The sequence below is a fragment of the Oxyura jamaicensis genome, chromosome 20 (assembly GCF_011077185.1).
Source record: "Oxyura jamaicensis isolate SHBP4307 breed ruddy duck chromosome 20, BPBGC_Ojam_1.0, whole genome shotgun sequence".
NCBI lineage: Eukaryota > Metazoa > Chordata > Aves > Anseriformes > Anatidae > Oxyura > Oxyura jamaicensis.
The window spans coordinates 15,315,519-15,336,479 of NC_048912.1; the positions used below are offsets into that span (position 1 = coordinate 15,315,519).

Genomic DNA, 20,961 nt, shown 5'->3' on the forward strand with positions numbered 1-20,961 from the left:
GGTTTGCATCATGCCAGCAGCCCAGGTGCCCAGCAGCTGTGTTGGGGCAGTGCAGGGGGGCCATGCCCGCAGAGCTGCCGTGCCCCCCCCCTCCAATGTACCACTGCTGCAGCCCCGTCCCAGTGACGATGACGACGGGCACTTTGTTCGCGGGCGTTCGTTAACACAAGACTAACTTCATTAATGGTAATAAACCTGCGGAGCAGTGCCCAGAGTGGTCGTTGTGGAGCACGTTGGGAAGCTGCACCCCACGGCCAGCCAGGCCCCTCGCCCGGGCTCCCCACCATGACCCCCGGGTGCCGGTGCCCTGCGGCAGCTTGCAGAAGAGCCCTCTCCCTTTTTTTAAGGGTTAAGATGAATGCCTCTGCCTGCAGCCTCAGCCCCGTCCCACCCGCTCCCCTGGAACGTGGGAGAGGTTGGTGTCATCCTGCTCAGCGGCCCCTTGCCGGGAGCGTGCTGCCCAAAGCCCCGGGGACCTGGCGGGGCCGGGTGCGACCCATTCCATCACCACCCGAGCCGGCCCTGGGGATCCCATCCTCAGCTGCACGGCTCGCATCTCGCCGCGCCGCCTGCTGAGACGCCCTGCTGCGGGTGAGAGCAGGCAGGGACGGGCTGTCTGGGACGGCGACCCGCTGCCCACCCCCGGCAGCCACACCATGAGCTCAGCGGGAGTCATCTGACACAATGCGCTGCTTCACGTCGCAGACAAACTCTGCCCCACTCCCAGCCGTCACACGGGCACGGCTCGCAGTCCCACGGGGTGCTGCTCCGCGGCGTAAAGGGCACTTGCCCATCCCAGAGTCTGTAAGCATCAGTCATACCCCCTTCGGCCTTGTTTTTGCCAAATTCGCCAAGACTTGCTTTTCTGACCTCGTCCCCTGGGGCAGGCCCGGCAGCCCCCCCCCCTGCGGGCAGTGCTCTGCCCCTCGGGCGCTGGCGCCCACCGCCAGCCTGCCACGCGCTGCCCAGCGCTCCTCCCGCAGTCCTGCTGGGTCCCTGCTCCTACTCAGTCCTTTTACACCCCATCTTCTCCGGCTTAAACACTAATTCCCCCAGTAGCACTTCTGTCACTGCCTTTCTGAAACCCAGATAGCTGAGGTCTGTCCCATTCCTTCTGGCTTAAAAGCAATTATCACGGAGAGATACCGGGTGATGCCTGCCTGACCCATCCTGGGTTGAACCCAGACAATTTTGCTCCATTTTCCAATTATCTCCACGTCCTGAATTTCACTGAGGTCACACCACTTTTCTACTTCTTTGTATTGTGCTGTTTACCCTTTCCCAACCATCTGGCCCTGGACCAGGTCGGAGGGCTTCAGAACGCCCTGAGCTTCAGAGCTGACTCAGGGCACGGAGAGCAGCAGCCGGGTGCTGCCCGACCTCCAGGACTCCTGAAGGCTCATCCCAACCAGGAGGGATCAGCTTGGCCCAGCACGGTCTGTTATCGAAAATGAACCACTGAGTACACGAAACAAGAGCAGGGAAGAGGAAGGAATATGATCACTGAACCAATACCACGTGGAAGCATTTGGGCGATGCCGTCCTTGCACATAGCCCCCTCGATGCTGCGCCGTCATGCTGCATCGCTGGGCCGGCGCCTTCCCTCCAGAGCAGGAGCTGCTTCTTATCACTTTTGCAATACTGCTGGAGTCACAGCCCTGCCAGGCTGCGAGGAGACAAAAATGCTAATCAATACTTTTGTCATTTTTAGGATTGATTATTCTAATTAATTCCGGGAGCCTTTCAGCCCAGCTGTGAACTGATAGCTGTGGATACACGAGGTGGCAGCCGGATTGGGATCTCGTTTATCCCATCATATAATTCAAGAGATGAAATCTCTCTAGCGGCCACAAGTAAAACTCCTTATTGATTCTGAAGTGCTTTGCTTGTTTATAAGAATAACACCTACGGTGCTCCAGGAGATGCTTTATGCTTTGCTGTTTCCCTGCGCCATTTCCAGTGGTTATATGAGGTCAGAGCACCGAAACGACCCAGACACGTGAAGGGCAGAAATGAGGGACAGAGCCTCTTTCGGAAAGTCGCCTCTTCACCTATCTGTAGCAAGCAATGTCTGTTTTAGCTTCCATGTTGAAAAGAAAAAGACGCTCACCACTTTTCATTTATTTTCCTTGTGTTTAAATAAATAGTTTCCTGGGAGCCCTTTGGAAAGGCACTAAAATCCATTCTGTTGTTCTTTATCATCACAGGAGGAGCAAAGCCATTTGCTGCTTCTGAGCGTCCCTTAACCTTGCCTAGAGAGATGCTGGTGCCCGGGCCCCGGTTCGGCAGCCAGAGCACGCACGTTACACCCATCACGCAGGCAACAGCCGGGCCTCACCTTTAAAATGAGCCTCTGGGGAAGGGAGGGAGAGCGCCGGCTGCCCGAGGAACCAGGGGCAGGTCTGGGGAGCCCCCGGCCTGAGATGCGAGAAACGGGTGCAGGCAAAGCAAGCGACGGAAGGCTGGGACTGGTGGTGGGGAGAGAAACAGAGCAGGCAGTGAGGGGGCTGCAGGGGGCACGTGGGGAGGTGGGGGAATGACCGCAGCCAGCCCGGCACCTCGGGACCCCGGCAGCCAGGAACGGTTTCTGCTTTGCCATTGTGAGGAGCGAGCGGCAGTGCGGCAGCAGCAATGGGGATGTCTGCAGTGTCTTTCCACGATTCCTCCTATTAACATCCCAATTCCTCAATAAAGTGCTGGGGAGAATCAGAGAGATAATTACCGACATGAATAATAAATGCCTCACAGCTGTGCCCGCCTCCCCTCCCCGCTCCCCGTGCTTGGCCAGCGGAGCAGCCGCACGCTCAGGGTCCCGCGAGCACCCCGAGCTCCCCTGGGGCTTTGGTTCCCAGGGCTGGCAAGAGGCTTTCCAGGTTCCTCGCCCCATGCTCGCAGCCAGCGGTGCCCATCGCAGAGCAGCGAGGAAGAGGAGGAGGATTTCAGCCTCACTCCGACACGGGGCGATCTGCCCCAAATACCCCGCAGTGCCCCACGGGACGCATGGCACCTTTCCGACCGGCCTGCAGCAGGGAGGAGCGGCCGGTCTGGGTGGCCTTTTCCACTGCTCGGGAGCACAAGCTGTGCTCTGCCTTGGTGGGAAAAGCCTTTTTCATCCTTCTCCACTCCTTCCTCTGCTAGGAAAATGTTGTGGGTTTTTAAGTTTTGTTTTTTAAGTTAGAGGGGAGCAGCATTTCCCATGGAGAAAGAGAATAACCTTCCAAAATGGGGTTAAAATCTCTTCTGAACAGAACAAACAATGGCTTTCGTGTTTTTGTTTCCAAGAGAAAATAATAATAATAATAATAAAATATTTTGCAAATCCTGAGATTAACTCATAGCAGAACTGAGAATTTCCTGCTCCTTAGTAGCGGGAAAAGGTTTTCTCCAGATGCTCTGGCTGCCCTCGGCACCCCAGCCCTTCATGGGCACAGCTGGATGCATCCTACCAAAAAGGGTTTTTGCAACATTCTGCAAAAATTTTCTTAGCTATGCTGATCCTTCAGCGCCTGATTTATGGCTCTGAGTCTGACCAATTAAGCTATAACCTTTCCAGAAAGGCAAGTGCAGGAGTTAATCAATGTCTCTTTCCCACCCATGAAATGGCAAAGCCATTTGTCAGGGAACGCAGGGGGTCCCCGTGGGGCCACGCTCCCACGCGGGGCTCCTGGGGCTGCAGCGGCTTTGTCAGCCCATGAGCACTGCTCCCGGGAGGCCTTCTGAAAATGCTTCTTTTCCAAACCCAAAAACCTAATAAATTTTACATGCAGAAGGAGGCAAAAACAGCCTGGAGACAGAAATGGGTCACTTGGGTCAGACAAAGCAGCGGGACAAGAACTCCCCAAGCTTGGCATCGGCTGCAGCGAGTGGCTTTTAATAGGAAGCACCGCACGTGGGACAGGAGAGGCTGTGCACAGGGCTGGGAGAGCCACGGGTGGCCCTGCTCAATCCTCCCCTCCCACACCAGTGCTCAAGGACCCACTGCTCCCCCCGGGGACCCGGCGGGCTCCGCAGGGCAGGAGCAGGAGCAGCCACACGAGGAGCAGAGGCACGCGCACGGCAGGACCTGGGTGCATGTCCCAGACCAGCCTGTGTGTGCGTTGGTGTGCTCCGCGAGGGGCAGGGCTGGCTCGGTGTCCACATGTGGTGGTGGCCAGAGCAGAGCCAGGTGTGGTCCTCCTCCTCCTCCTCATCTTCCTCAATCACCATCATCATCGCCGTCATCCTCCTCCTCCTCTTCCTCCTCATCCTCCTCCTCCTCTCCACCCAGTTCCCATGATCCCGGCCTTGCAGACTGCGGGGGAGGAGGGATGCTGAGTTATCAACCGCAGGGAGACAGAGGGAAGAGGAAGGAAGAAAGAGGCAGAGCAAGAGGCACCGGGGCTGGGAAGCTCTCCAGGCACAGCTGCAGCTGTGCCCTTGTCCAGGGCAAGAGAAAAGCACCAGCTGAGGCAAGGCAAAGGCTCAGGGACAACAGCTACAGGCACAGCACAAGCCCGAGCCCCTCCTGGTCCGGGGCGCAGATCCCTGGTGCCAGAGGAGCTGCCGCGGGCTCCACTCCTATCACAACAGCCCCTTGGCACCACGTCAGCTGCTCATGGCCAAAGGCATTCTGAAGCGCGGGGCAGGGACTTGGCCCATGCCAGGGCAGAAACACGATTGTGCCTGGATTTGCCCCTCCTGTGGCAGCCAAGCCGCAGGGATTTGGTTTCAGCAGGTAAACGCAGCCGCAGCCTTTGGTGCCCCAGGGAGCTGACCTGCAGACGCCGCTCTGCTTTGTGACGGCTTCAGAAGCGGCTGCCAGCAGGCGCCCCAGAGCAGCTTCGCTGCCTCCAAGCTCCACTCCGACACAGCAAACTTACCCATTGTCAGGACGAGGAGATGGGGCTCTGGGGAACAGCAAGGTGGCCATAAAATAAATAAATAAATAAATAAAATGATTAATTAAATAGAACACAACTAGAACAAAGGACAAACAAATCCCAGAAAACAGGGCCATAGATGACCTCAAAGGGTTGAACCCCAAGGACCAAACACAACTCAAGCCTGACCCAGGGACTGAGGGACCGGTGGGAACCTGCATGCGATCGCCCTTGCCCGGTGCCCACGGCGGGGAGCTGCGGATGGGGCAGAAGGCACTGAGCCTGCCCCGGTCACAGGTTTGCCACCGGAGACATGAGCACGTCCCTTGTCCTGCAGAGATCCTGCAGCTTCGGGTATTTTATTCTGGATATCTGCACTCTGAGAGGTGCATGAGCTTTGTTACCAATCAAAGCCATGCACGAGGCTGAGATACCATCTTGATTTCCTCATGAGGACGCCTGTCAAAATTTGCGTAGGTGTAGGATTACTGGGGAAACGCGCCTCAGCGACACAAAGGCCCTGTCGGGGAAGCAGGGTTGAGGTTTTTCCAGCGAGATGATTGGAAATTACATTCGAAGGCTGGAATTCAACTCAGATCAGGGTGAAGCAGTTCAGTTTGCAAAAGGAATGCTGTGCCCCGCTCACGCTGCCTCCTGCCTGCGCAGCCCCGCTGCCCGGGGAGCCCCCGCTCCGCACCGCCGACCCCAGCCCATGCTGCCCACCCGGCCCACAGCCCGCTCCCAGAGCTCGGGCCTGGATAAATGGTGACGTGAGAGGTTGGCTTCTGCTTTTCTTAAATGGTAAACACAGGCTCGGCGTGAGAACAAAGGCTGTGAAATCATGAATTCCTCTTCAAACCTCCCTCTACAAACAAGGCAGAGCGCTTTGCCCCCAGGTTTTCCAAACAAGCTGCTTATCATCTGCCTGCCTCATCACCTCTGAGGCTGATTCCACGTTTTGGCTCTTGGCAATTCTCAGAAATATCTTCTCTTGGCTCATTTTATGCCGAGAGCCTGATCCCCTGCCTGATGCATCCAAAGGCATCCTCCTCGGTGCGGGAGGTGATCCAGGCACACATGCACATCAGTTGCCGATTTAGCACCAGCTCAGGGGAAGACACTGTCCCTTTTCATGGGCTTGTTTATTTGCCTGCACAAGAGCCTGAGTCAGGCTGTGCTGGTGTGCGTGTGCAGCCGAACGCTTGCAAGCTGGTGACCAGTGCACACACCCAGGAAAGCAAACAGCCCGGCTCTGCCTGTGCCGTGACCTCGGGGGCCAGGAACCAGCCCGCTTTGAAGCTGCTCCAGGACCAGGGTGGGAGCGAGGGAAGTCACAGCCCTCCACTGAACACCTTGAGCAAATGAGTTATTTTGGGCATCCAGCAGTGCAAACACCCTCTTAATGCAACCTTGTCTTACTAAGAGAGCAAAAATAACACGATTGGTGTGGCTGGCCTCCCATGTGCAGCATTTTCCAGTGCCTGGGCAGACAGAAGCCTCCCCTGTATGCAGTGTAAATGGAGCAGGCACTGGAAACAAGGGGGGATTCCTTCTGCTGGGATGCTAGGGTTGGACCCGGGCTCTCTGTGCCCCTTGTCTTTTCCCACAGCAAAGAGCTGCAGAGGATCTGGTAAAAGCTGCGGCTGGTGCAGGCTCAGCCCGGTGCTGCTGGCTGAGACTCCTGGTGTCAGCGCTGAGCCTCCAGACTGCCTCTGTGACCCACAGCCAGGGCCAGATGCTGCCCGGCATCCCTGCTCCATGCCTGGCCTGAAAACCAGACAAAAACCATGTCAGTCCCTGAAGCCCCACCAGCCTCGGGCCCCACTTGCCTGGCTTCTGGCCCCCAGGGGCACTGACCCACTGCAGGCAGTGGGCAGCTCCTGCCCCCGAGCCGGAAAAACGTTCTCCCCAGTGAGAAAACGTTTCTCCCCAGTGACAAAAACGTTTCAGATTGCTCTGAGAAGGCAGTGCCGTTACGTGGCTATTTGTCACACATTAACCAGAGCAAATCAAGCACTTCCAGAGAGCAGGACCTGAGGCTGACGAGTTTATCTAAAGTTCACCTGTGGTAAGGCAGGAAGAGAGGGCTTGTGCGGGCAGAGCTGAGCCCAGCACCCCCAGCGTGAGCCCAGACACGTTTGCACGTGTCGCCACTGGTGGCAAAGGCTCTGGTGCCCCGGAGGCAGAGCTGGGAGCAGGGCCAGCAAAAACCACCTGCTGCCAGGGGGGCCGTGGGCCACCAGCACGGGGCCCAGCTCCTGCCCGTGGGGCAGTGCAGGGCAGCACGGGGCAGTGCTGCTGCAAAACCGTCCCCGCGCCCCTGGAGCCCCGCAGCGGGGCCACATCCAGCCACACCGTCAGGCTCTGGGTCCTGGGGGTTTTCCCAACTCCGCTCTGCCACAAAAAACAAACAAGCAAACAAACAAAAAAGGCTCTTTGTGGAGCTGGAAGAGGCTGCATGTTTCATTGCAACCCATCCCAGCACAAACACTGCCTGTGCCAGGGCCCCTCTCCAGGAGCGCCCCAGTGCCGGGGCCGATCCGGCTGCCCCGGGGGGCAGCGACAGGGCCGAGCCCGGGGCTCAGCACCGCGGGACCCAGCGGGAGCCGGGGGCCGGCATGGCCCCGGGGCTCACCAAGTTGCAGACCCCATTGGCTTTCAGGACATTGCCGCCCCCGGGAAGTCCTTTTACCCCCAGCAGCTGCCAAGATGCAGCGAGCTCCCAGCCCCGGGCACTCTGGAAGGGGAACGAGGGAAGGCTCCGGGGGCGGGCAGCCCCCCCCCGACCCGCTGGCGGAGCGGGACAAGGGCTGCAGGGCACGGGGCTGCAGTCCGGGGGGGGGGGGGGGGGGGGCAGCAGGCTTCCAGCGCGGGGCAGCGCCGAGGGATGCACTTACGGGAAGGGGGCTGGCAGCTGCGGCCCCGAGGCAGCCACGGCCCTTGCCAGAAATGGCCGCGGACGGAGATAAGGGAAGGGGGAAGAAAACTTTATAAGGAGAAAACATTCCCCAAACTTCTGGCAGCTCGGGGGGAGCTGCGCAGCCCCCTCCCCTCCCCTCCCTTCCCCCGCTTCTTCGCTCCCGACCCAGCGCCGCCGCTCCCCGGAGGCGGCTCGGGGGGGGCCCGGGGGGGCTGCGGCCGCAGGTGCCGGGCCCAGCCCCGCTCCTGCCCCCGCGGACTTTTTTTTTTTAATTTTTTTATATTTTTTTTTGGTGGTTGTTTAAAATAGGTGGGACCAGAACGGCTGAGTTTCCTGGAAACTTTGTTTTTCCTTTCTTTCTCCCCCAGCCGGCCCCGACCGCGGGGGGGGGACGCTGCGCCCGCTCTATAAAGGCAGCGAGCGGCGGGGCCGGGCGGGGGTGGTCGCTTCGTCGGCACCGGTACCGGCACCAGCACCATCACCATGGCCGAAGGTAAGGGCCCCGAAGCTGGGAGCGAGCCGAAGGCTGGAGCGGGTGGCGGGGGCAGCCCGGGGGGCTGGGGGCACCCCGGAGGGCTGGGGGCACCGTGCGCCCCCTCCTCGCCCCGCTGCGAGGGCTCCTGGAAGCTCGGGCCGGGGCGGCGAGCATCCCCTGCCTTCGGAAATGCCCCTGGCGGGGGCTGCTCGGGGGGGGGTAGGGGTAAGGCGCCGTCCCACGGGGAGCCCCCGGCCGTGCCCCGGGTGCCCGCGAGCGGAGGCCCCGCGGAGGGCTGAGCCGAGCCGAGCCGGGCACCGCAGCCATCCCACCGCGATCCCGGCGCTGACCAGCCGGGGAGGAGATGCCTCCGCTTTGAAAGAGTCGCTGCTTTTTGCTAGGACCGCCGAGGATGGTAATCCTCACGGAGACACGGGGGGGCCTGAGGTCCTGCTCCCGCACCCAGCTCGTCTCCAAAGTCCCAAACACAACTTCTCACAAAGCTCGGTGTCAGCGAGGCTCGCACTCACAGTTTGCGTGGAGTAGCACCGAGCACTGTTTCTGCTCACAAAGCTGGAGGTGACAGGGACACGGTCCGTTCTGTGCTCTGTCCCCACTGCAGGGTCCCAGGGGACCAGCTGTGTGAGCCTTGCCCTCATTTACAGGCAAGCAGCCCCAGCTCCGCATCCGCACACAAGTGCGCGCTGCGGGCTGCCCGTGCCCGGCGGAGCAGGCGTGGGGTTTGCATTTCACTCTGGGAATGCAGGGCTCAGGGTCAGCGCTTTGCATCCAGCACCGGCCCAAGGAGGGCTCGGACAGCACCGCTCCCAGCACACGGGTGGTGGGAAGGGCAGAAGCAAGCCCAGCATCGCCCCAGCCACCCGCCCCTCGGTTCCTGGCTGGTGCTGAGCTTGCACTGTGCTCTCCAGCGTTAAATGCTTTCATTTATTCTGGCAACTAATCAGTCTGCCGCCAGAGCATTCAAGGGTCACTGGTCTTGAGCGATGATGAACGATATTGCATTGCTGCAGCGTGCTGCCTGGGGCGGTGGGGCTGCAGCCCTGCCTGCATCAGCGTCTCGGCTGGGAGGCAGAGCGGAGCTGAGTGCCCGAGGCCAGGGAATCGAACGCTGCCTCTGTCGCTGAATTTATGCTTGGTCTCTCCAATTTCTCAGCAATCACAGAGCAGGAAAGCTGCCCAGCACCTTGCTGAAGCACAGAATCATCACTGGCATTCCCCAAGCTCAGCAATGTTCCTCTTCTGAGGGGGTTGGAGGGGACAGACAACAAACCCCAGCACAACGGCCCAAAGTCTCCCAGAACGTGAAAATGGGCCCTGGGCTTTGCTCTGGCACTGGGTGCTGCCCTTCCTCCATGCTGACAGCATGGATGGCAGCACCAAGGTGTGAGAAATGGGGCACAGAGCTGGGCCAGCAGAGCAGCGCTCCACTGGGAGCTCGGCTGGCTGCAGGGCTTCTGTCCCCGTCCCAGCTCGCTCCCAGCGGCGATCCCGCTCCGTCCGCTGCAGCCCTCCAGGAGGGGTGCTTGTAGCCCAGGCACGGATGTGCTGGGCACACCGGGGGGCACGGGGCTGGGTGGAGGAGGCTGCCGAAGCCCCACATCAAGGCCCTGGGCTCAGGGTGAGGTTAACGAGAAATCACTCCCAGACTGAGCGCAGGGCAGTGTGTGGGGCACGTCCGCGTCCCGGGGCCGGGAACTCTCTCTGCAAGGGAAGGCGCTGCAGAGGGGAGAGCTTCACCCACTGCTGCCCCTGCAGAGCTGGTGCTGGAGACGTGGGACCTGCAGTGCGAGAGCAACGGCCGGGAGCACCGGACGGCGGAGATGGGCTGCCAGCAGCTGGTGGTGCGGCGCGGGCAGCCCTTCACCATCACCCTGCACTTCTCCGGCAGGGGCTACGAGGAGGGGGTGGACAAACTGGCCTTCAACGTCGAGACGGGTGAGTACCGCTGCGCCCCGGCCCAGAGAGGGGGCTTCTGCCTGAGCCTCCCCCCACTGCGCACCCCCGCTGCCTCCCGGGATGGCTGATGTCTCAGCCAGTCCCTACACTGAGACTGTGAGAGAAGGCAGAGGCCCTGCTCCATAGAGAGAGCTGAAGAGAGGTGGCAGGGAAATAAAGCGAGAAGAGGACCGGGGTGGGACCCCCTCCCTCGGGCTGCACTGTCCCCCTCCATCACCCCGGGGTCAGACAAATTTCCCACCGCCGCTTTTAGCTCCAGCAAGAGCCTGCTCAGGGCAGCAGGGGACAGGGATGGGGACACCGCTCCGGTGGCCCCCAGGGATACAAGCACCCTGCACAGGGGTTAGGCCAGCCACAGAAGGAAACTCTTTCTCGGACAAGAGCTATTTCAGGGAGACCGTATCCTGCTGAGTCAACCAGGCCAGAATTCAAAGTGAAACTGCACCAGGGGTTCCCCACAGGGTAAAGCATTATTTTTTCCGGGAAGCTGAGCTCCTCCCTTGGGGTGACGGAGGCGGTGAAGCCAGGACCCCCAGCTCCCCCACCACTCCTGGCACACTGGCGCAGGCTGGCGGAGCCGGCTGCGGGCGGGATGGAGCACAGCTGCAGCTCTTGCAAAAAAAAGGGGCAAAGGAGCTTTGGCTCCAGCCAAGGCACGGCCACACGACCCTGCTGGAGCAGCCCCAGCCAGGACCCTCACCGGGAGCTGGACCCAGAGCCCCGTGGGGCTGCAGAGGAGCGGGGAGCAGGAGCTGCCAGGCCTGAGCCATCCCCATGGGACAGCGAAACCGCCCGAGGACACGTGCCACCTGCTGTGCCACCTCCGGCAGGAGAGAGGGGAATGGCTTGGTGCAAAAATAGAGCCTGTATTTTTAGAGTAGCTGCATTTGAAGAGCCCTGCCCCGGCCCCTGGGGCGCAGGGATGCTGCTGCAGGACAGCAGGTTTCGCAGCAGGGAGGAGGTGGAGGCAGGCTCCCAGCAGGGGCCTCGCCAAAAGGACACGGATAGCTCAGCCTGGCCTTCCCTAAAGGACACGGAGGAGAAGCTGTGTCACTCTCATGAGTTCATGAGTATTTTTGGTGGCTCGCCTGGTGTCCCGCCCTCGCCGTGGGCGCGGGCTGGCAGGGGCCCAGCACGCGGCCGCTCCCTGGGGAGGAGCAGGCGGCACCGGCCGCGCTGCCTGGCTGCCAGCCCGCCCCGTGCAGGCACCGGCATCACTGTGGGACCAGGCGTCCCCGCTCCCAGGGGAGCGGCGCTTGGAGCCGGCCTCGGCACAGGTGGCTTGGACACAAGCGTGAAGGCTCGTGGCCCCACGCGGCCGAGGGCTCGGCAGGCCGGCACAGATCACTCTGTCCTCGGCTCGAGCGCCGCAGCCGCTGATGTAACGGCTCACTGGGGTGTTTGGAGCCGCGCCTGAGGCTGCGTGTGCTTAATGGAGCTCCTGCTGAAAGTAGCGCCGTGGTGAGGGCTCCAGCTCCGTGCCAAGGGCTGTGGCAGGACCCGTGCTCGCACCGGGACCTGGCTGCTCGGCTGGGGAGGAGAAGCCCAGCAAAGCCTCGCCCTCCTCTGCTCCCGGGCTGCATGCGTGCCCCCTGAAACGAACCTGCTGTCTGTCCCAGGATGGAGCAGGGGCCCGTCCACCCCAAAGCATCCCAGCTCAGGTGGCTCTGTGTGTTTTTTCCATCTGCCCAGCTCAGCAGGGCATCACCCTTGGGTGAGCATCTCTGCTGTTCCCCAGGGACCCGACGGGGTGAGTCCCCGTCCCCTCCCAAACAGGGACAGAGCCACCCCTGGGCTTTACAAAGCGGGGCACCGCGCACCCCTCTGTGTGGGAAGCCAGAGCCTGGGTTGAGCTGACGTCTGCTTGCTTGGCAGGGCCCTGCCCCATCGAGACGTCGGGAACCAGGTCCCACTTCGCCCTGACCGACTTCCCCGAGGAGGGGGCCTGGAGCGCCGTGGTGCAGCAGCAGGACGGGGCCGCGCTCTGCGTCTCGCTCTGCTCCCCCGCCAGTGCCTGCGTCGGCCGCTACAGCCTGATGCTGGAGACCTCCACCGGCTACCAGGGCTCCAGCTTCCACATCGGGGACTTCGTTCTGCTCTTCAACGCCTGGCACCCAGGTGAGGCTTTCGCCTTTCCGACACCGGGGCTTCCAGAGCTGAGTTTCCCTGCCCTGTGGCCCCCCGCGGCAGGCTGCGAGCCCCGTCCCCTGCCCCAGGACACACAGCTCCTCTGACCAGCTCCCCAAACATGCCGTGCCCCATCAGGGCAGCCCCTGACAGCAGCTCCCGGCCGGGGAGAAGCCCCCAGCTCCCCCCACCCTGCACCTCCTGGGCTGGTGCCTGCCGGGTGCGCTGCGGTGTGCGGGAGCCGATAGCCCCTCGCGTGCTGTTGTCCAGGTGAAATTCAGGTGGCAGGACACAGAAGGGAGAATGTGTGCTGCAGGGTTTAATTACAGTTGGGCAAACAACAGTTGAGATTCTCATCTGTTCACGTCCTTCCTCTGCCCTGAGGAGCAGCCCCACACTGTCCTGCCCCAGAGACCTTGGCTAAAACGAGTGATTTCCTGAATTCCAAACGCTTTGTGCTGGCTCCAGAGATAAGGGCTTTTAGGAAGCTTTACATACCCGGGGCTGTGCTGAATGCTGATGCTGGAGATGTATGGTTGTGGTCCCTGAAAACATTGCCAGTAAAAAGCGTTGTTTCCAGCCGTAGTTTCTATGTGAGCCGTGACCTCAGCCAGCACTCCCAGTTCCCACTGCTCATTTCTCAGGCCAGGGAGATTTCCACTCCTGGGAAAAAAAAAACAAAAACAAGAACACTCAATAAAACAAAGGGGAGAGAAATAAGAGAGTTATAAGTAAAGAATGAAAAAGGAAAACACAAGCCCACTGAAATTTTCCCATCTGCTCAGATCTAACTGGTTCAAAAGCTCTTCAGGCAGGAGCAGCCCCAGCCCCAGCCCCTGTTGCTTCGTTCCCCACCAGCTCTGTCTCAGTGGCTGCCTGTGCCATGTCCTGGGGGGGCTCTGAGTGGGGAGCACCGGGAGGTGTGTGGCAGAGTCCCCGTTCCCGGCCCCATCTCTTTTTCCCCCTGCAGAGGACACGGTCTACCTCCGAGACGAGGACGAGCGCCGCGAGTACGTGCTGTCTCAGCAGGGGCTCATCTACCAGGGTGCCCGGGACTACATCACCTCCACCCCCTGGAACTTCGGCCAGGTGCGTGGGGCACGGCCCCCAAACGCAGCCAGCACCTGGGGAGGGAGAGGTGCCACTGTGTGCCCACAGAGCAAATACACGAGAATCTCAGTTCCGAGCGGGAACGTGCCAACTTCAAAGCCTGGAAGAACACGGGGAGCATTGCTGCTCGGCCGGGGGCCGCACACTTCTAATCGGTGCCGCCGGGGAGCTGCTGCTCGATAATGCGCTCCCCAGAGCCGTGCCGGCCGTGCCGATAAGGCAGCGCCTGTGCCCCGAGCTGCATCACCCAGAGCCAAGCTGCGGGCCCCGGGTGCTGGGGGGGCCCGGCTGCCCCCCAGGCTCCAGCTGGGGCTCCATGCAGTGCCCCCATGGGCTGAGGGTGTGGGGGCCTCACGGCTCTCGGGAGATCCACGTCTCAATTCAGGGAAGCCCTGACTCATCGGATGATGGGGAAATAGGTGGTTTTCCCCCAGAGATTTATTTTGTGCCTGTGCCTGACCTCTGTGCAGCGGCAGCTGCAGGAAGCAGGATCCGGCCCCAGCGTGAGGGCGGGAGCTTGCTCCTGAGCCGAGCCTCCCGCCGGCGTCAGCCCCAGCCCCTTATCGTGGTGCCACAAAAGGGACAAAGTCATCTGGCCGCTGCCGCGCTGCCCCCACCACGGCTGCACCACCTCACATGTGTTTTCTCCCCTCCCCCTGCACCAGTTTGAAGATGACATCTTGGCCATCTGCCTCAACCTGCTGGACACAAACCCCAAGTTCCTGAGGGACCAGAACCGGGACTGCTCCCGCCGCAACGACCCCGTTTACATCGGCAGGGTGGTGAGCGCCATGGTGAGTCCCGCAGGGCTCCGGCCGGCACGGCGCCTCCAGGCTGGCCACCACACGGCCCCTCCGCTGCAGCCGTGATGCACAAGAGCACTGCAGTGCCTCAGCTGTGCACACTGCAGCGTGCCCCTGCGCCCCGGTGTGCCCGTGAGTGCCGCCGCAGCACCGGCCCCGTGGCCACGCGCATCCCGGTCCCTGCCTGCTGAGGGTGGCAGCCCGCAGGGGCTGGAGGAAGGCATTCCTTCCCCCGTCACGGCAGCCTGCTCCTGCCCCAGTGGGCTTTGTCCCTTTGTGCCAGGCCACCCAGGGCTGCCCGGTGGCACTGCCTCCTGTCGCACCGCAGGTTAATTGTAACGACGAGGACCGCGGGGTGCTGCTGGGGCGGTGGGACGATCATTACGACGACGGGATGAGCCCGATGGCCTGGATCGGCAGCGTGGACATTCTGAAGCGGTGGAAGAAGTTTGGGTGCCAGCCAGTCAAGTACGGCCAGTGCTGGGTCTTCGCTGCCGTGGCGTGTACCGGTGAGAGCAGGATCCCCCCCGGCCCCTTCGCTGGCTCCCGTCTCCCACCCGTGGGAGGGGGCAGCCCCCTGACCGCGGCCTCGTGCTGCAGCGGGGGGGAGCTGCCCGGGCTGGCTGCAGCCAGCCTGCAATGAATGCTTAGCAATTAAGCTCTGTTATTCCAATTTGTCAGCAAATGGAGGGAAAAAATGATAAAGAACCTCTCTGGCTTTTCAATTAGCTCTCCGTGCCCTGGCAGGGACAGCCCAGCCAGGAGGGAGGGGCTGAATTCACGGCTTGGGAGAAGGAAAGTGGCTTTAAGGTCAAGTTTGCAATGAAGTAATGAATCCACTCGGATCAAAATAATTTCACTGCCACCAAGGCAGTCAATCTGGGCCGAAAGTGAAGAAAAATTCAAGGCTATCCTCTGTTAAGGAGCGCACAGACACACGCATGTGCTTGTGCAGTTTTGCCCTGAGCACAACGCCTGGCCTTGCTCCCTGGGTTGCACGAGAGTATGCGCCTTCATTTATATATTTCATGTGTATGAGGCTCTTTTTAGAGGAGAGAAATAGCAGAGAACTTAAGTGGATTTTCTGCGAATCACAGAAGTTTATAGCCTTCCTTTGAAACATTATAACTGCCTCCCTGCTCCCCAGGGTGCCCCGCTCGCAGTAAAAGGCAGCTATGAGATTAAATATGAGGCTGCTGCGTGCTGCCTGGCTGTGCACTCCCTTAAAAGCACTTCCAGCCTCTTTTGTGCCTTTTTTCTACTGCGACATCAAACTGACTGTCAGTGTACCACCCGTCTCGCCCGCGGCTCCCCAGGACTGGCAGCGTCTTGCAGGGTCCCGGGGCTGGCGCTGCAGAAGGGCTGAGCAGGGGCAGGGGCAGCGCCCTGGGGACCCGCAGCCGACTCTGCCCCGCTTCCCCGCAGTCATGCGCTGCCTGGGCGTCCCCAGCCGGGTGGTGACCAACTACAACTCAGCCCACGACACCAACGGCAACCTGGTCATCGACCGCTACATGAGCGAGACGGGGGTGGAGGAGAGGCGCTCCAAGGACATGATATGGTGAGCGGCAGCGGGGACCTCCCAGCGCGCCCTGACCACGCAGCGCCCCCGGCCACCAGCTCTGCAGGGCCGGAGCTGCTCAGCCCCGTGCTTCCCTCGCAGGAACTTCCACTGCTGGGTTGAATCCTGGATGGCCCGGCCCGATCTGACACCTGGCTACGATGGGTGGCAGGCGCTGGACCCGACCCCCCAGGAAAAGAGCGAAGGTGCGATGCGGCCGCGCGCCCTCCCTGCCCTCCCCGCGCCCTGCGCTCAGCGGGGGCTGGCGGGGTCTCCCCTCCGGGTCCTGGGCAATAGCAGCGACCCCGCTCCCCGCAGGGATTTACTGCTGCGGGCCAGCCCCCGTCAAGGCCATCAAGGAGGGCGACCTGCAGATGAAGTACGACATCCCCTTTATCTTCGCGGAGGTGAACGCCGACGTGGTGTACTGGATCGTGCAGCGCGACGGCTCGCAGAGGAAGAGCACGCACTCCTCCGTGGTGGGGAAGAACATCAGCACCAAGAGCGTGGGCAGGGACAGCCGCGAGGACATCACCCACAACTACAAGTACCCGGAGGGTACGGGCGCCTGGGGGCAGCCTGGAGGGATGGGGCAGCCGTCGTTGGCCGGGGAGGGCATTTCATTAGCGCAGCAGCCACGCCAAGACAGCTCCAGCAAGGAGGGTGAGCACCAGCCAGGGCCAGCCCCGCTGCCTCCCCGCTAACGGGATGTTTTTTCTTGCACCCCAGGGTCTGAAAAGGAGAGAGAAGTGTTTGCCAAGGCAGAGCACGAGAAAAGGTCCTTCAGCGAGGGCGATGAGGGGCTGCACGTCAAGATCAAGCTGTCGGAGGGCGCAAACAACGGCTCCGACTTCGACGTCTTTGCCGTCATCAGCAACAACACGGACACGGAGCGCGTGTGCAGGCTCATGCTGTGCGCTCGCACCGCCAGCTACAACGGCACGGTGGGCCCGCAGTGCGGCATGAAGGACCTGCTCAACCTCACCCTCGGGCCCCGCACAGGTAAGAGCGATGCCGGCGCCGAGCTCAGCGGTGTTCCCGAGCTCAGACAGGGCCGCGGGGCTGCGGAGAGGCGGCGGTGCCGGGCAGGGGTGGCCGTGCCACTCAGCAGAGCCTGGCCGTGCCCGCAGCGCTCACACCCTGCCAGAGGGAGCTGCCAGCTCCGAGGTCACGCTGGCAGCTTCCCAAAGAGGAAATTCTTCATCCCAGCTGCCAACCACACGCTTTGTGCACACAATGGCTTGAGCAGAAATAATGCCTGTGCAAACCTCGTCCCTGGACGCAGGCCAGGCGCAGCGGGACAAGCAGAAACCGCTGCAGGCACGCGCGAGGCACCGAGCCGCTACGAGGCCCTGGGTGCCTGCGCTAGCCACCGACCCACCACGTGTGAGCCACGGGCAGGGTTTCGCTTGCAGCTCTCCCCCTCCCGGCTTTTCCAGCCTGCTGAGAGCGCTGCCTGACCCTGCGGACATTGTACCCACCTGCCTTATACAACTGCCCGGAGGGTCACCAGCTCCACACAGCGCGGCTGGTGCAGCGCTTTGAGCTTTGTTTGACCCCCGTGTTATCAGGGCAGCGTTAAAGCCCCACCGGGGGCTGGCTGACAGAGCGGGGGGCAGATACCCCACGGGCAGCCCGTGGTGTGCTCCCCCATGGCATCCCCCAGCGCAAACCGCACCGCACGCGGGAGCCTGCGAGCCGCAGCGCTGTCACACGGCTGCGTGCTGATTGATGCCTCCTTCGGGGGTTTTGTCCTTATTTATTTACCACCGTGGATTTTTAATCTTTGATGAAAGGATAAAGAACATTACTCAGGCAGGGGGCTGGAAACGCATTTAGAGCAGGACAAAAGTTACTGCTCTTGCATTCTTTATGCGGAGGAAGCAAGCTGTGCTCTAGGCACGGCCCTCCTCCCAGGGCCGCACCGCACTCATCACGTCCCCCTTGTACCGCTCGGTGCGAGATTGCACAGCAGAGGCCACGGCTTCTCCCCCCGGGCTGTGCAGGATTTCCCCAGGGAGGGCAGTGCCTGGCCACGGCTGGCTCCAATACTGCCACCCCCGGGCTGGGGGCCCAGCGCCGCAGTCACCCGCCGCGCTGACACTCCCAGCCCTCCCCCTGGGGAGGGCAGGGCTGCGCCCCCTCCTCGCGTTATTTTGGCCACAGAGCTGTCCTGGCACCAGCCCAGCGCACAAAAAAACAAACCTTGGTTTGCGGTTGTCACAAATTAACATCGCTGCCTGGTAATTAAACAGTTTAGATTTAGATCATTTTTCTACGAACCTTCAGGGCCTGGAGACGTAGTACATCTGATGTGCTGGAACAGACTTATTTTTAGCCTGAGCCAAGCTCTGCTCTGCTAATGGGGCCCATAACAAACGCGGCAGTCAGCTGCGTGCTGTTTGTTAAGCGAACAAAGGACAGGGCTGCTCGCCCTGCCGCCAAGGGAAGCGGGGCGCTGCCTTTGCCCTGCAGGCACCTCCACACTTGCAAAATCTCCCGCAGTGCCAGCGCCGGGCACTCAGCAGCTTCTCTGGGTGCCTGCAAAGCTGCTCCCGAGCCTGCTGCCTGGACTGGTTGGGAGCAGCGTTCAAAAGCCTTAATCCAAGCGTCCCCGGCGCGTGCTGGGCTCGGGGGGCAAGCGCTGACCCTGCTCTGCTTCGCCTCCCAGTGCAGAGCGTGCCCTTGCGCATCCTCTACGAGAAGTACGGGCCGTGCCTGACCCAGGACAACATCATCAAGGTGGTGGCCCTCCTGACCGAGTACGAGACGGGTGACGTTGTGCTGGCCATGAGGGATGTCTACATCCAGAACCCGGAGATCAAGATCAGGGTGAGGGCTCAGCCCCGGGAGGGTCGGTCCCAGCGAGCTGGTGCCGGGGCAGTGCGGCGGGGTGGCTCAGTGCCCTTTGCTCGCAGGTTTTAGGGGAGCCGATGCAGAATCGGAAGCTGGTGGCAGAGATCACGCTGGTGAACCCCCTGGCAGTCCCGCTGAACAACTGCATGTTCGTGGTGGAGGGAGCTGGCCTCACTGAAGGGCAGAGGATCAAGGAGCTGTAAGAGCCTTTCCCTCACATTCCCCATGTGGGCAGTGGGAAAGGGGCCGGGGGGGGTTGCACCTGGAGCCCCCAGGAGAGGCTGCCTGGGGCCCAGCTCCACATGGACATCATGGGAGCGGGGCGCTGAGCTGGATGGGGGGGCGTGGGGCTCAGCCGTGCCGCAGGGGGTCCCGTGGGTCCCACAGCACCGCCACTGCCCCATGGCGGCACCGGCACAGGGTCGGTGGCAGCACGGGGAGGTCCGTGCCCCGCTGACCCCCGCCTGCCCCACAGCGAGGACCCTGTCGAGCCCCAGGCAGAGGCCAAGTTCAGGCTGGATTTCGTGCCGCGCCAGGCAGGGCTGCGCAAGCTGATGGTGGACTTCGAGAGCGACAAGCTGACAGGGGTGAAGGGCTACCGCAACGTCATCATCGCGCCCCTGCCCAAGTGAGGGGGGCCCTGTCCCCCCCCCCAGGCCGCCAGCACCCCTCACACCGAGCCCCTGCCACCCTGCTGCAGCGAGGGCTGGCCGCCCCCCTTCAGTTCAGCCCAGGACGATGCTGCAGACCCACAGAACGACTGCAAAACCCTGCCTGAGCCACCCTGAGGCTGCGGTGCCACGTTCCTGTCCGGGAGCACTCCGTGCTGCGGGGGAGGCAGCAGGAGGGGGGGCAGGAGAGAGGGGCCAGGGGCTGCTGCAGCAGCCGCCCACCCGCTGCCCACCGTCCTGGTGCCCACCAAGCCAGGCCAGCGCTGCCACCCCCACACCATGGCAAACGGGCAGGCGGGCACAGACACGGCCCAGGCAGGATAACAGCGATAACCCCGGCTGCGTTCCCCGGGGAGCAGGGGCTGAGCTCCCCCCTCACCACCTCTCCCTCACCGCACGGAGGTGGAAGTGTCCCCACCCGCCCGTCCCTGCTCGGGGCGCAGGGGAGCCCTGGGGCCCCCTCCCGCAGCAGCCAGGCGGCAGCGAGGCTTGCTCCTTTTTCCGCGGCTCTAAACATACCCCTGGGACGCCGAGCACATTTTATAAAGCAAACAACAGACAGACAATCTTCTCCAGCACTGATCGCGCAGCAGCGGCATTCACGCGTGCCAGTTAGAACTCTCTGAATGCAATTTGGTAGAGAAAAGGTTGTATACTGTGAGCACAAGGCTGCTTGTATGCTATATAGACATATAGCATAAACCTATTTATGGCTACATAAATACATACTGCATAGAGCCCTGCTGCATAGGTAAAGCAGGTTATTTGCTTTAACGACCGTTCCTGTCACTGCAGAGACCGTGTGGTGAGGAACGGGACGTTACCTTCACATGAATTAACTATGCAAGCACTGAATAAAAACTCTATTTTTCACTTCTAAAGCTAGACCTGGCTCTCGAGCATCCTTTCCCTGGGGGGCACCCAGCAGGTCCTCGCCCAGTGCTGCGGCAGGTGGGGGTGAAGCCCTGACCCCCGCCAGGCTTCTCTGCATCCATGTCCTGCCCAGTGCCGACAGCGGGGATTCAGTTCGGAGCCTCGCTGCACGGTGCCTTCCCCGGGTCCCAGGGCCATCGGGGCTGCCCCATGGCCAGGGCCCTGCAGCTCGCCTGCACCCAGCGCGTGGCTCCCAGCAGCACCTGCCGCAAGGGTAAATTGCAGCAGAGAAAACCCTGCACAGGAAATTACAGGAATGCCTTCTGCACGGTACAGCTCTCGGCCAGGCCAGGGCTGCTGGATGCTTGCACTGCTCTGCGGGCCGAGCCCCGTCTCCTGCTGGAGCCCAAGAGCAGGCTCTGCCCTGCAGCGTGCTGGAGAAGTCAGCTCAGTCCTGTGGGTCCAGCTGGCTCCAGCAGACATGGGGAGTGCCCACCCCACCGTGCACGAACCAGACAGGAGCTCTGGCATGCATGGGGAGGGGATTTTGTCCTCCCGAAGCCAGGAGAGCCAGCAGTGGATCTGAAGCCACCCCCCTGCACCGCGGAACCTCTGGGCCGGGAGCCGCAGGGCACAGTCCCGAGGAGCAGCGGTGCCACACAGGGGTTAACAGGCACCAGCCCCACGCTGCTTTCCCTTGTCAGGAATATTGCTCAGAGCCAGGGATGA

The 20,961-nt window shown here is 61.7% G+C and overlaps 1 protein-coding gene across 1 annotated transcript; it reads left to right on the forward strand.

Annotated features, from left to right (window-relative positions):
* The first annotated feature begins 8,262 nt into the window (after positions 1–8,262).
* On the forward strand, positions 8,263–19,407 carry TGM2 (transglutaminase 2). The gene is made up of 13 exons (XM_035344090.1): positions 8,263–8,272; positions 10,031–10,210; positions 12,107–12,349; positions 13,329–13,447; positions 14,134–14,262; positions 14,600–14,780; positions 15,697–15,832; positions 15,935–16,038; positions 16,151–16,390; positions 16,562–16,834; positions 18,504–18,664; positions 18,751–18,887; positions 19,164–19,407. The coding sequence occupies exons 1-13, from the start codon at positions 8,263–8,265 to the stop codon at positions 19,318–19,320; spliced, it is 2,070 nt and encodes a 689-aa protein (XP_035199981.1). The 3' UTR covers positions 19,321–19,407.
* Positions 19,408–20,961: the final 1,554 nt, after the last annotated feature.